The sequence below is a fragment of the Esox lucius genome, chromosome 9 (genome assembly GCF_011004845.1).
Source record: "Esox lucius isolate fEsoLuc1 chromosome 9, fEsoLuc1.pri, whole genome shotgun sequence".
Classification (NCBI taxonomy): Eukaryota; Metazoa; Chordata; class Actinopteri; order Esociformes; family Esocidae; genus Esox; species Esox lucius.
The window spans coordinates 19,540,238-19,554,752 of NC_047577.1; the positions used below are offsets into that span (position 1 = coordinate 19,540,238).

Consider the following 14,515-nt stretch of genomic DNA (forward strand, 5'->3'; position numbering starts at 1 on the left):
GCTGGATGTGTAATGTAGTTATGTGCATAATCCCAAGTTTGATAGCAAATGATTTATGACATGGGGAGATATTGGCACATCCCATAGAAAAACATTTTAGGAGACCTGGTTTTGCTTGACAGAGCCAATTTACAAAAGTATCCCAAAACTGTGGATGCTTCGCTCACTAAGGAAAATAATTGCTGATGTTTTTAAAAGCCTTTTATTAGTCATAAACCTCTATTTCCACACAGTCACTCAGGCTGGCACAATGTATAATATATTAACCAACTCTTCATTTTGAAAATCAAAATATATTTGAAATATTTTGGAAATGTGAACAACCTGGCAAAGCTTCCATTTCAAATCCAGCTCACAAATCATATCAGCTAAGGAAACAAACATTTAGACAAAAAGCCTGACCTTTTTCTTTCAACTAAAACGATCAGATCAAACAATCAGATCAACAGCGGCAAAAGATCTGATGTGAAAAATTCAGATGAGAATGCTCAGAAAACAGATTTGCGCAGGTGCGAAAATGAGAATGCCTGTAAAAGAGCAGCAACAGAGCAGAGGTACCCAGAAACAAATAAGAACGTCCGTCTTCCCGTCCACTCAGAGTTATTTCAATGATTGCTGTCGTTCTTGAGCATAATCACCGGGTCTCCTGATCGATTGGTGTCTGCGCCCGCGAGGCCAGGGCCAGTGAGATGCGTCGCAGCGCCCCCTGGTGCTGGGGGAACTCCTGCTGGACCCGATGCAGGATGGCGGCCACGGCGTGCAGGCGCTCTTCCTGCCGCTGCACCGCGGGCTCTAGGGCGTCGGCGGTGGACAGGGCGACGTAGCGTCCGTCCCGCACCGCCTGCAGCTGCTTGGCCCGGCCTTGGAGGGAGACGAGACGGGCCAGGTTCTGGTGGCCAGGGAGAGGAGGAGGGGGGTGAGATGAAGGAGAAGGGAGAGAGAGCGAGGAGGAAAGAGAAAGGGAGCGTATCATAAAGGAGGGCTGGAGGGTCAAAACAGACAGGGGCATTGAAAGGGGATATTCCAACAGGCTCCTCGGCTTGGGGCAGCAGTCCGTCGTGCAGGCGTAACGTTCAGGGTCAGCGTGTCCACGGGGCTTACCTGCTCCCTGGTGTCCTGCTGACAGCGAAGGTCCGAGGTGAGGACGGCACTGGCGCTGTGGAGCTCGCGCAGCTGCACCTGTTTGTCCCTCAGACGGCAGCTCAGACTGGCCTGGCTCTGCCGCAGCCCCCCGAGGACCCCGTCGCACTCCTCCGCCTGCTGTTGGGATGGAGACACGTGGGGCACATATCAGATGGGATCAGTGCACCTGTGAACCTGTGAGGGCCAACCATTCAGGACCATGAAAAAACCAGTTTTCCCTAGCCCCTAACTCTTAGACTAACCTTTACTCTAACCCTGAAAAACCTTCATCCTAAATCTAAACCTAACCTTTACTCTAACCCTGAAAAACCTTCATCCTAAATCTAAACCTAACCTTTACTCTAACCCTGAAAAACCTTCATCCTAAATCTAAACCTAACCTTTACTCTAACCCTGAAAAACCTTCATCCTAAATCTAAACCTAACCTTTACTCTAACCCTGAAAAACCTTCATCCTAAATCTAAACCTAACCTTTACTCTAACCCTGAAAAACCTTCATCCTAAATCTAAACCTAACCTTTACTCTAACCCTAAACCTAAAGCATAAAATGTCCTTGTTTGTTTGTGTGGAGCAGCCAATGTCCTAATTTCCCTAAATGTATGATGGTTTACTATAGGTCATGTCACACAACCCCCCACCTTCTTCGTGTCCTGGATCTTCCGCCGCAGGCCCTGGAGGATGCCGTGGAAGTTGGTGTGTGTGGGCTGCTTGCGGTTGGAGCGGCCCTGGGCCTCGCTGCGCATCACGATGGTCTCCCTCCTCGCCACCACCGTCTCCATCTCCCTGAGGAGACGCTCCTGCTGTTTCATCAGCTGACCGTAGCGTACCTGAAATGACACACACACACACACACACAGACCCAGTAAAATCACTGGACGTGGCGTAAATGGGTTTGTGACATCCTCTGCTTGACTACATTTCCACACCGCCCTGAGGCGACAGTTCCGAACACCCTCAGTATGCAGTGGTCAACGTTCAAACTCCTGATGGCAGTAATTGGCATAACGCTGCGCCATCTGGAAATTTGTCTCTTCACTGATGCTTCTGGACATGATGTTTTGCCACTTTTTCACTCTGGGTTTCATGTTTTGAGGTGGGGCATCTGCTACACAGTGAATCAGCTTCATATCCGGTGGTCCCTAAAGAGTCAGGTCGGACTGTTACCTCCATGCGGTGGATCTCAGCCCTCATGATGCGGATTTCTCCTTGGCCCGCCTCAGAGTCTACAGCCGACCTGGTCTCTTTCACCAGCTGGGTCTTCTTCTCCCACAGCATAATCTGACGCCTGACACACACAAACACACACACACAAACACACACCCACGTGGCTGAAATAAACCAAAAGAGCACAGAGGCAGCATAGAGAAACATGCGAAACACAGAGAGGCATGCAGGGCCATTTGAATGAAAACAAGATACAGGCAGACAAAGGGACAGACGGACAGAGCAGACAGACAGAGCCGACAGATAGACAGCGCAGACAGACAGACAGCGCAGACAGACAGACATACAGAGGATGGTGTTTTTAGACTTCACCACTCACTCTGCCTCCACCAGACTGCTGAGCAGCCTCTCCTTCTCCTCCTTGATCCTCTCAAGCTTCATTTGCATCTCAATGGAGTCTCTCTCCGCTTGCTACACACACACACACACACACACACAGTTAGCATGAAAGGCATTTGTTAATATATTGTATTGCCACTGATTACAAACCTTGAAACAAAATTTTCTCTTCAAAGGGTTAAAACAGAAAAAAGAATTAATGGCTGTGAATCCAGTTATTTCTGGGTTTCTTTTTCTGAAAAACCAACTTCACTGAACTGTAGGACACTTTCATAAGTACAACTGGAATTTTTCAGCAGCCATTGCAAACATTGGCAGTGGAATCAGACAGGATCCCCCCCCATGCCACACGTCCAACCAAGAAGCCCGTCGTATCAGCCTGGGTGAGGTCACGCCCAACGGCCAACAACCTGGGCTTTGCCGGGGTCTTGACCCCACTGAGGTTCTGGTACGAATTGGGTTGGGTATTTCTATTGAACCAGAACCCCACCAGTCCGCGATGAACCCCCTCTCCGGTCTAACCTTAAGCCTGTGGAGGAATTCGGTCTCCATGAGGACGTTGCCCTGCTCCAGCGCTTGGCGGAGATGCCCGTTCTTACTCAGCAGGGAGTTGAGCTTCAGCATGTCTGCCGTCAGACCCTTCGTGCGCTTCTCCAGCTCGTTCTGTTCGCGCCGCTCCTGCTCTATCTCGCCTGGACGGGAGGAAATGAATTTAGGATTCAGATGTGTTAGTGTTAACGTCCAGAACGTTCTCAGTTTAGTTCAGGCTGCATTTGGTCTGTGTGTGGTGGTGTACACCTACTCTCTGTCCGGACTTTCCTCTGCTCTAAGATGGTGAGTTGGGTCTGCAGTGTGAGCAGGAAGGCGCTCTGCGCCTGTTTGTCCTGGGTCAGTCTCACTAGCTCCTCCTGTTTCCACAGCCAAAACTGCTGCTGCTCCTTGATCTCCCTGCCAACCTCCTCCAGCTCCTTGGTTAGAGTACTGGCCCGGATCTCCATCGGACCAAGGTCCTTGTGCTGTTGACGTAACCCAGGAATAAGGCACGAACAAGACATGAATAAGCCCGGCATAACCCGGTCCAAACACACTTTCATGACCTAACGGACAAACAAAACCTTCTCTGACCGCTCTTCCTTCTCAGTGATTTGGCCCAAGTACCTAAATTGTGGATGCACCAAAAAGACTCAGACTTAATAAGTCTGATCTCACACACATGGGAAAAATATATTCCTGTTACTAGTGTTAGTACTGTTGTCTTGTCCCAATAGGCGACATGAGCTCCAGATAAACGAATGAGACCCCAGGGACTACAGAGATGGCATAACACCCCACACGCCATCTACCCCTGCTGCCATCAGGCAAAAAACCTCAGAGTAATAGTGACTCTCACAACTACTTAACAAACTGGCTTTTCTAGCGGAGCAAAGAAACCGGCTCCAAGAACACCAGGCAGGAAATGGGGAGAAAATGACCCGCAGCTTTCCTTCAGTTCTGTAGGTCTAGCCCGAACCACGACATGCAGGCAAAGAAAATGCTGACAAGGGATGTTATGTAACATTAAGAAACAGGGAAGTAAGTTCTTTACCTGTCTATCACAACCCCACAGACAGATTACATGGGATATAAATAGCTTTACTGAAGAAGAAAACATTCTGAGGGTTGAATGACATAAATGGAAGACATCATAGTTACCCAACTCCCAGTCTTTCCAGTTTTGGATGGCTTACTGTAAATCTCGTATGAACGAAATGGAAGAAACATTGCGTCACGTATTTTTCAAGTAACGTCAGCCCCACTGAACCGCAAGTATGTTCTTTTCTTTGTCTCTAAATGTGTGCCAACATCACAAGCCCTATTTAGGAGATACAGGGGATGTCCTTAAACATGGATTCCGGGAATGTGGCCAGTGGGTGTAAGTGGCGATCTCGGGTGACCACGGATCCCTGGGCATTGTGTACTATGCAGTACTATATCAAGTATGTGCCAGTTTGGGCCCCTGGCCATTAAACCATTCGCACACTTGGAATTTCATGGCTAACTGAGGTATAACATCGATTCTACTTATATATTACGCATCCAGTCCATAGTGGGAGGTAAAAAAAAGAATGTTTTTGTTATTTGCAAATGTCCCAGGCTGCATCTTTAAAATGAGGAATAACAACCGATGAACCAAAAGCGTCTTGGTCACACTTCTAGATGAATAACCAACAATGCAGGCCAACAGTGCTGTCTCATTATTTAAACACCAGGCTGGAAGGCCTCTAACCTACCTCTAACTTCAATCTCTATCTCACTGAAAAACCTATAATGTCAAAGTCCTTCCAATGAAAGGCAGCTTCTACCAATAGATCACGAGTACTTAAATGGGTGAATAATTCACTCCAAATTATGCACATTTACTGATGGAACGGGGGGAGGAAACCTTGATTTGTACCTAGTCCCGACACTCTCCTCTTAGAGTTCACTTACACCAACTTTCAAATTTAGAGAAGAAAGAAAATCGAGAAAAAATATGTTTTGTATCGTTTAACGGTTGGAGTCTACTATCTTGTGTAAGCTGCCGAGAAGCAATGCAGCAATGAACTGTAGTAACAATGGCGAAAAGCCAAAGCTTTGCTTGCTGACAGACAAATGCCCACCTGAACCCACGCCTCTGACAATGTTGAAATGGTTAAACCAGCAGGAATAACCAGTTTGGATCAACATGTGTTGGCACCTACACTTATCTTTAGAATCCGATTTTGGAGGCCATGCTGTTCCACCATAAACTGTAAGAACAAGCTGGTGGAATATTGCCATTTGGTTTAAGTCCACATCATTTCCCCAGAACCATGTTAAACTGACCATGGGTTAACTCCTACCCCAGTACTGGCGATGATCTGCTCAATCTTCTTATTGTACATGTTGATGGTGGCCTGCTTGCGCTCGATGACAGTGACGCGTTTGGCACTCATGGCCTCGTTGGCACTGAGCAGCTCGTGGCGGCGGCTCATCTCCGTGTCCAGGGCGGCGAGGGCGCGCGCCAACCCCTCCAGGCGCAAGGTGACCTCGGTGCTCTCCAGCTTCACCGCTGCCATTTCGTTCTCTAGGCGGGACAGCTGGGCCTCCTGGTGGAGAACGCACACGCACGCACGCACGCACGCATGAGCACACGTGCACATGGGCGCACACACACACACACACACAGGTGCGCAAAATGTCTGTGTATGAAATCTCTGTATGACTACCTGATAAAACAACTAATTCATCTGTCTTTAAATCTACATTCCCAACCCATTCTAGTCAGCGTCCGCCAAACAATATTGACCGGAGAAAGGTCTTTAAAGGTCATGAACTCTCACCCTCTCCCTCTTATCCGCGGTCATCTTGTCGGTGATGCGCCGGGAGAACTTGGCGGCGGCGTCGTGCGTTAGCCGGTCCTGCATCTTGGCCACGATGTGGTCCTCCAGCTCCACGCGCCGCGCACACTCCTTCTCCATCTGCTTCCTCAGCGAGGACACCAGAGCCTGGCGCTCTCCGCACTCCTGGAAAGTGGAGGGGGGAAAATTGAAGTGGTGGAGAGCGGGAGAAGAAAGAAATTGTGGAGGAATACAAAACATCTACCGAATGCCAAGAATACTGCCACATTTCTGTAGAAATAATTTTTTACAATTGAGATACACTCAGTTACACACACTCCTAAACCACCATCACAGACACAGTCCAATGCGATCCACAGACTAGATCAAGGTTGAACACAAACGCCAGAATCCCGGGAGATTCCTATAAGTCATTTCAATCAACATTCCACTGGAGCGGGCATACACAGATCCCCCTCCCCACGGCCAATCAGTGTACGAGAACGAACCGCGTCGACGCGGGCAAGGGTCCGATCGGTCTCCTGCAGGGTCCGCATGTAGGTGCTGTACTGGGCCTGGAGCGCCTCCTGCCGGCTCTGACACTGCGAGATCAGCTTCTTGGACGTGGCGCCGTCCAGCTGGGCCCGGTTCAGCAGCGCCGTCAGGTGCTCGTTGCGCTCCTGTTCCCGTGTGATGGACTTCCTGAAGCCCTCGATCTCCGTGTCTAAGGAGCGAACCTGTCGGGCGGCCGTTCTGAAGAGGCAGGAGAAGGGATTTTCGGCAAGGCATGCAGGCAGAGCGAGTAACAGGAGCCATTTGGGTTCAGAGCCTAACCAATTACCTTTCTGTTACTGGCCCAAAGTTAACAACAAGGCTACTGGCCGCATCAGTTCTATGTAGTAGACATAGATAAAGGTGCATCCTGTCACATGATCATCACATTAAATGTACTATATCCTTCAAAAACACATGGTCCTAAAGGGATGACCTCACCTGGTCTCAGACACATCACCACCAATCCCAATCCCAATCAAAATGAGGTTCAGGTGTGCAGCAGGTTATTTGGGGGAGGGGGGCGCACTGCTCTCTCTGTGTCAATAGGCTAGTAGTTGTCACTCTTATTTTGTCCGGGCCAATGATTGGTTTGCGTGTTGACACTTTTTTAGCAGAGAAGAGATATGAGATGGATGATTACGTGATGGCACCTTTAAAGGACTTGACTGCATTGTCTCCAGTGCCTCTCCTGATGTCCATCAGGCTGTGTTGACAGTGGCTTTACCTCAGGGACTCTTGCATGGCGGTGTAGGCCTCGTCTCGTCTCCGCATGCCCAACAAGCTGCTGTTCCACTCTTGCATCAGCTGCTTCCTCTCCCTCAGCAGGGAGTCCATGTTGATCTCTGCCTCGCAGAGGGCCTCCCTGGCGGCCCGCGTCTCAGCGGACTGGGCCGCGGTCTGGACCTCGTAAAGGGCGATCTGCTCTTTCAGCCGCTCCATGTGTTTGGTCAACCGCTCCACGTACAGGTCCTGAGAAACAAACGCAACAAGAGGCGTTCATTTAGTTTCATCCCAGTCAACATTGTGCTATTGTTTTTTTCTTTCAACGTTTTCTTGATGAAGTGTGATACCTTATTTACTAGATTTATATCTATGTATTGTACTGGGTACCATTACAGAAAGAACATATATTATCCTATAATCTATACATTTTCCATTCATTATCAGATCTATTTTTGTTATTAAAATATGTAAATATATATAGAAAGATAACTTTTGTATGATGGGATTTACATTTGTTGAAATTGGAATTATCATCAGAATGAACACTTTTATTTAATCTATACCAGGGTGCACAAGTAAAGGAACGACAAACTATCGTTATAGACACTGGCCGCGGTGCATCTCCGGACCTGTTTGTGTTTCTGGTTTTCGGCCTGGCTCTTCTCGGAATCGGCCTTGCGTGAGGCGTTTCTAATGGCGGTGATGTCGGAGCGCAGGTCAGCGTTGACCTCCTGCATGTAGTAGAGCCGAAGCGACAGGTTCTCCACTTCACTCTGAAGCTGGGACACTGAGAGGGATGAAACACACAGAGTTGGGGCCAGACGGTTTTACCCAACCTCCTGACCTCATGTTCTGGAAATATGACTTGCAATAAAAATCACTGGCTGTCATTGTAGGCTATAATAACCGCGTCAGGATCTCTGTTTTATTTGGTCTTCAGGTGCTGTAACATTGTCAACAACAAAAACCCAGCAGCAATAGCTCATGTTCACATTCAGGATCACATGAAAAGCCCTTCCATTTGGGTTTAGAGAAACCATGACATTTTAGCATCTGTTCCAGCATGGGCAGCTGTGACAAGCTCCTTGGTAAAGAAGTACATCTCTGTTTAATTAATCAGCTGGGCCCTTTTGATGACTGTTTGGAGAGGCCCGGATGAAACGGATGGAATGGTGTTCACATGACCAATGGGCTGACCAGGAAGTGTATTTGACTAATTAAGCCAAGGCACAAGGGGATGTGGCTATATGATGGCTAATAACCCACAGCTATGGTCTGTTCTTATTCAAATACGCAACACGGAATGCCTGGATACATCCCTTAGCCGCGGTATATTGACCATATACCACAAGCCCCAGAGGTGCCTTATAGTTATTATAAACCGGTTACAAGAGTAAAAAGGATTTGTCATGCTGTTAGGTTCTGGTAAAAAGTAGCTTCTCAACTGACACTTTAGGACATCATACTAACAACGGCCTTTACACATAATTAACATCAAAAGAGAATCTATGTTTCATGAATGTAATAAACATACTGATACAGCATACTGTATACATCACTACAGGCCTCACCATGCGACCTCTGGTCCCTGGTCTGGCCGGCCACGGTACGGTACTGGCTCCTCACCCCCTCCAACTGATCCTGGGCATGCCGGCGCAGGGCGGCCGCCCTCATGTTGGTCTCGTGGCGTCCCTCCAGACAGGCCTGGAGTCGGGCCAGCTCCTGTTGCAAACCGTACATCTCCACGCCCAGCTCCTCGCAGTATCGATTCTCAGCCTTCTCTATAGCCATCTGGTGGTTGGAAAAGGAGAGGTGGAAAGAAGACATCGGTAGGTCGGCGTTACGTGGGGCAAATACAACACATGTAATGGCAAATGCAATTGCTACTGATGCTTATTCAATTCTTGTTTCATTAGAAGTTTCCTTAATAGTTAATGGTTTCCTTAATCCTGTGTTTTAAATTAAAACACATTTCGTTTCGAGATCCCGCCGTAAAACAAGTCAATGGTGCCCTCTTGTGGTCAAAAAGTAAATCATTTATGATGAGGTTGAGTCATTAATAGGCCTTAATCTTCTTTTCTCACTTTCTCTTGGAGTTCCAAGTTGACTCTCTCCAGCTGTTTCTGGAGATGGTTCTTCAAGGCAGACTGGAACCTTTTCATCAGAGGCTGTAGGAAGGACATATCAAAGTAATACAAAGCATTGTTTGAACTCAGTATTTAAAATAATATTAGCAGTGATGTCACGGCAAAATGGCTTACATGTTCAGGGTCAAGGACAATCAGCTCATCTTCGTCCGCTTCCTCTTGCTCTGCACTTCGTAACTCGTCCCCATCGTGGTCGGGGAGGGGCACTGAGAGGTGCAACGAGGGGTGAAGTGATGTAAGCATTGTTAAGTTACCCGGAACCCAGAAAACAATGTGTCCAATATACTGTGTTTGACAAATCAAACGGCTCAACTGAATTTCAAAGTGATAGAAAATTGCCTAAATTCTCGCTCCGTTCCTCGACCTACCAGAGTTTCCATGGGGAATAACGGTTGCCTCTGTTACACTGTTTCCAGACTGCGAAATCAGATAATTTGCTTCTGTGTCAGCTTCTTCTCTGTCTGACTGCTCTACTGAACCAATCTGCATGGATGGATGAAGGTCAGGACATCAGTCACTCAATGATACACATAGTACCACACGAAATGCTCCATCCAATCCTTTCCATGCTTGTTAAGTAAATTAAAAATCACATCTTTAAAATCACATTAGGATGTTACAATAATGTCCCTAGAACAGCAGCATTGGTCCGCGTGAATGAATGATACCCATCCGCATTGTCTCTTCCACGTACCTCCTGGTCCTGCGCAGGTGGCGCCATTACCCCGGAGTCCTCCGCCGCCTCGTCACCATCACCTTGCTGCTGGTTGTCAGTCTCGTGTTGTAGCGGGGATTCATTCTTCTCGTCCTTCCCATCTCCCACATTTCCTCCACCCTCCATTGGACGTGGTGTGGACCAACAACACACGTTGCCGGTCAAAACTAGAAGGTTGCCTTGGTGACGCCAGTATTTAAAACGTCTACATTAATTTATACCACGTCTCATTCTCTTTTTACAAACTGCCTTCTATTTCATGAGTTTTATGAATATATAAGCTACAGTTAGCAAATCACTGATTTAATACATTTTACATGGAAAATGTACAAGGATCAGCTGACATGCCATTTATAACCAGCGCAGTTAGTCATCTCGAGCCATTTCAGTAGGCCATGATAATTGTTGCTTCTACATGGAGTACGTCCTATAGCTAGCTAGCTATGCAGTTGCCTGGCGAAACAATGCCATTACATTAATCCGGTTAGAAAATATATTTATTTGCGTAGCTAACGTTGGCTGTCAAATCAAAGGTATATTGCCAAACAACCAGCATGTTCTCAAATGTCATAGTTAACAAACCATTTGATTCCTTTTCAGTCTCTTCTCCAAAATAGTAATTTAATAGCTATTTTAACATTACCCTATTTGAATTTGCGACCTAAAAACAGCTGCACTCACCTCGGTTTGTCAGCTTGCCGGGCGTTGCTAAGCAACGATACACTTCCGTAAAAAAACTGGAGTGGGCCGAGAAAGCATCCGGTTGCACCTCGTTAACATTGAAATGATTGGAAAATGGTTGGCTTTATTTTGAACATTTACATGTTTTGCAGGGTGCATACTACAGTAATAATGATATATGCATTAAAATAACTTGAATTATAAGCGAACAATTACAAAGCAAGCTGATCTTTTTTATTTCAACAACTTCATTGCAATTTACAATTATACAAAATCGATAACAGAAAACAACAATGACTGCTAAATCAACATTTGTAAAAGGCATTCTGTCATGGAACATCCTTTAAGAGAAACCTTGCTCTCCAACTAGAGGCAGACATGAATTGGCACCACAAATGTGGGCTTCAAAAAAAAATCAAAATAATACATATATTTCCAGAATAACTAAAGCTTAACTATATTTATGAATCTGATATATTCATGTTCTCATTCCAACAGTGTAATCATTTCGAAAAAAAAAATTAAGATACAAAACATTCTTAATTCCAACATGATACTACATCAGTAATAATTCTAAAAGGACAATTAAATTATAAGTAGCTGGAACGTTAGAACTTGATTATCCTTCAATTGCATTCTACAACAGTCCTTTAGTGTCCTGACAAATAAAAGCAATGGCAACTAGTATGAATGCAGGTACAGAAACCCAATACTAATTGTGCAATTTTAACTGCCAACTGAAGAAAAACTCAAATAACTGTACTCATATACATACTCAAGACTACAGTATAGAGTCCATTCAGCGACTTAAATAGTGTTCTTAGTGTTTTTAGAGTTTACAGTAAAGTATTTTGAGATGTTTTTGGCAAAGGCCTTACTGATTTACCTCAAACTCTACCAAGTGTTGCTGGCAACAAAAGTAGGCTCACATCTAAGATTTGGTAACTTTTGATGAACCACTTGAAAACACAATCCCAAATGAATGACAACATTGTTTAAAAGAATAAATGAAAATGTGGTACCTCAGGAATGGTCTCTACATGCTTGTAAAAGAATCATGGGAAAACAGATGAAGACTCCACAAATGCAATACAGGGCTGGAGAAACTACTGCATTAATGAAGTCTAAAATGAAAAAAAAAATCTATCAAAATATATTTTTTTGTTGTGCAATACTGGCGTACCCCAATCAATACAATCCTCACATAATTGGTTACATACAACAAAACATTGTGACAATGTCTAGTTTCATATATACTGTACATTCAATACAAATGTTTAGCCCCTCATATACACCTGTACAGACATACATTTAACCTATACATTACCAAGGTTATAGATAAAATATTCTTCATCACAACTCATGTCCATTGTTCCTTTTTTAGCATGGAACTCGCATAGGCATCAGTGAATTAAAGACACGTGCTGCCTAAGTCATGAATGTTCACTAAGTCACTGGCTTGCAGAGAACGGTAAGGGAATTCTTCGATCTGCTTCCATATATATCAATATGGACACAGTGACAATTTGCATATAAAGAGGCGTGGTGTAGGTTAAGAGGTTAGAATGCAAAACATTTCCTTTAACCACTGATACAGGGTCAGATATTAAGAACATTCCTCTGCTCAGGTGTTTCTGATACCTGACAGGAAGTCCTGGATAGACGTTTTATGCACCAGCATTATAGGCCGTTATAGCAAACTGCCAGTTGACGATGTGGCACCCAACATTTGTTTGATGCATGCAATGTCCAAGCATGGGAACGCAAAACATTTTGTCATCTCCACGATGCTTAGGGTTTGAATCAACAATCTTTGGGTGCGGTGGGTAATCTGATTTTAAGGATCCAAACTGCTGAAGGTTCGAACCACAAATTTTGTTGGGTGGTGGGTAATATGATTTTATACCTGTGATTAAGGTTAGGTTCTACCGGGATTCAAAATGGTTAGGTTGTGAACCAACTACCTTTGGATGTGAGGGTAATCTGATTTTAGATCTGTGGTTAAAGGTAACTGCTACCTGGGTCAGTATGAGATGTGGGTTTGCAGCACAAATGTGTATATCGTTATAGTGTTTACTCAGAGATTGTGATCATAAGGACACCGCCTTATGCGCATTTGATGCCTCATACCAAACGGCAAGTGATAAACGTCATGTTATCCAGTGGACCCTCCTGCCTTTGCTTCGAGGCAGACTGACACGCACAAACACAATTACAAAAACCTGCCACATTTTCTTTCCAACGCCACACTTTTCTGTTAGGGTTAGCTCCTAACAAGCACACCTGACTTAGTGTCAACTAATCATCAAGCCCTCGAGGAGATGAATCATGCCAGTTTTTGATTAAAAAAACAAACAAATGTGTGCTGGTCTGGGTGCTTGAGGGCTGCAATTGGGAGAGACAGATCTAGCTGTTAAACATCACATTCAAACATTTCCATCACTTATTCTCATCGTTAGGGTCTCCAAATCGAAGTAGCAGAGCTCTGTCTGTTTCCTATCTAGCACGTAAGGTGACTGGTGAATGCGATACAACTATGTTTTATAACCCTTATATTCCACCCTTATAACCCACACAAATTGTTAATACCCTGCTATACCAAAAGCTTTTAATTAATCAGACGGAGTTACATCCCTGTCACGTTTGTATTCTTCCTAGAAGTTATATCAAGGTTACACTTGTGGCTACACCTGGAATCTTTATTTCTTAAGTCTGCTCCTCCTACATGGATAAAAAAAACAAAAAAACAGCAGCAAGCGGGAGTTTTTCTTCTGTGCATCCTTCCTGATTGGCTGAACAACCATATATAATTTATTCTGTGAGTCTCAGAGGTCAAAGTTCATCTGACGACTAACGAGGTGCTCCTGTTCGTCGAGCAACCAACCCCCCCACCCCCCCCCCCTTGGCTATGAAGTTACTGGAATGTCAATGTGGCATCGGAAAGGCTTTTTTAATGTTCATATAAACTAATAGGCCCAATATCACGTCAAGGCCCCATGGCCCCGCAATTTGTTTAATTCACAAGATTCAGGTAAATACTGTAAACAAACAATCCTTCACACGTCGCCAATGGCGTCCCCCTCTGTTTGGGAGGGTTCTGGGTCCCTCTGGGCCGAGTCGGCCATGGAGGTGGAAGCCGAAGGGCCTCCAGAAGAGCGGGAGTCCATTGCAGAATGCATGATGGTCAGCCACACATCGTCCATGTTCGGCATGACAAAGACTTTCTAAATAGGAGACAACATAATTAACAGGTGTTAAACGTAGGTGTACAGTGCCTCTCAAACATATTCACCCTCTTGGACTTGTAATTAAGGGGTTTCACAGGATTACGGGCTAAATTTAGAAGCTGCCGGGAGGTCCCACCATTTGGTACAATTCCTAACCAACGACATCATTAAGACGAAGGAACATTCAAAGCAAACCCAGAATAAGGTTCTACAAAAGCACCAATCGGGGGTAGGATATAAGAACATTTCCATGGCACTGATGACCCCCGGGAGCACAGTAAAGTCCATTATACACAAACGGAAAGAATATGGAACAGATGTGCAACTATATAAATACATTTTGATTCTAGGTTGTAACACAATACAATGTGGAAAACAAAGGGGGGGGGGGGGTTAAATACTTTTTAAAGAACCACTGTAG

General features: G+C 45.4%; 2 protein-coding genes across 5 annotated transcripts in view; both read right to left on the reverse strand.

Annotated features, from left to right (window-relative positions):
• Window positions 1–205: 205 nt before the first annotated feature.
• On the reverse strand, window positions 206–10,924 carry ccdc40 (coiled-coil domain containing 40). Of its 2 annotated transcripts, XM_010889325.3 has the most exons (18): window positions 10,868–10,924; window positions 10,166–10,365; window positions 9,840–9,954; window positions 9,586–9,677; window positions 9,409–9,492; window positions 8,896–9,115; window positions 7,954–8,111; window positions 7,326–7,570; window positions 6,556–6,799; window positions 6,050–6,232; window positions 5,570–5,815; window positions 3,511–3,724; window positions 3,231–3,400; window positions 2,689–2,780; window positions 2,310–2,430; window positions 1,784–1,972; window positions 1,102–1,260; window positions 206–889 (listed from the first exon to the last, which is right to left on the reverse strand). In XM_010889325.3, the coding sequence occupies exons 2-18, from the start codon at window positions 10,310–10,312 to the stop codon at window positions 635–637; spliced, it is 2,934 nt and encodes a 977-aa protein (XP_010887627.2). In that variant the 5' UTR covers window positions 10,313–10,365; window positions 10,868–10,924; the 3' UTR covers window positions 206–634. The 2 variants fall into 2 exon arrangements, with proteins under 2 accessions (XP_010887627.2, XP_019905046.2); XM_020049487.2 differs by lacking the exon at window positions 10,868–10,924 and having other exon boundaries at window positions 10,166–10,855.
• A 155-nt stretch (window positions 10,925–11,079) lies between these two features.
• LOC105021561 (testis-expressed protein 2) overlaps window positions 11,080–14,515 on the reverse strand; it is a 45,112-nt gene continuing 41,676 nt past the window's right edge. For all 3 annotated transcript variants that reach the window (XM_020049818.3, XM_034294118.1, XM_010889326.4), the window contains one exon: window positions 11,080–14,091. In XM_020049818.3, the coding sequence (XP_019905377.2) occupies window positions 13,924–14,091 (168 nt within the window). In that variant the 3' untranslated portion in view covers window positions 11,080–13,923. The remainder of the gene's footprint in view (window positions 14,092–14,515) is intronic.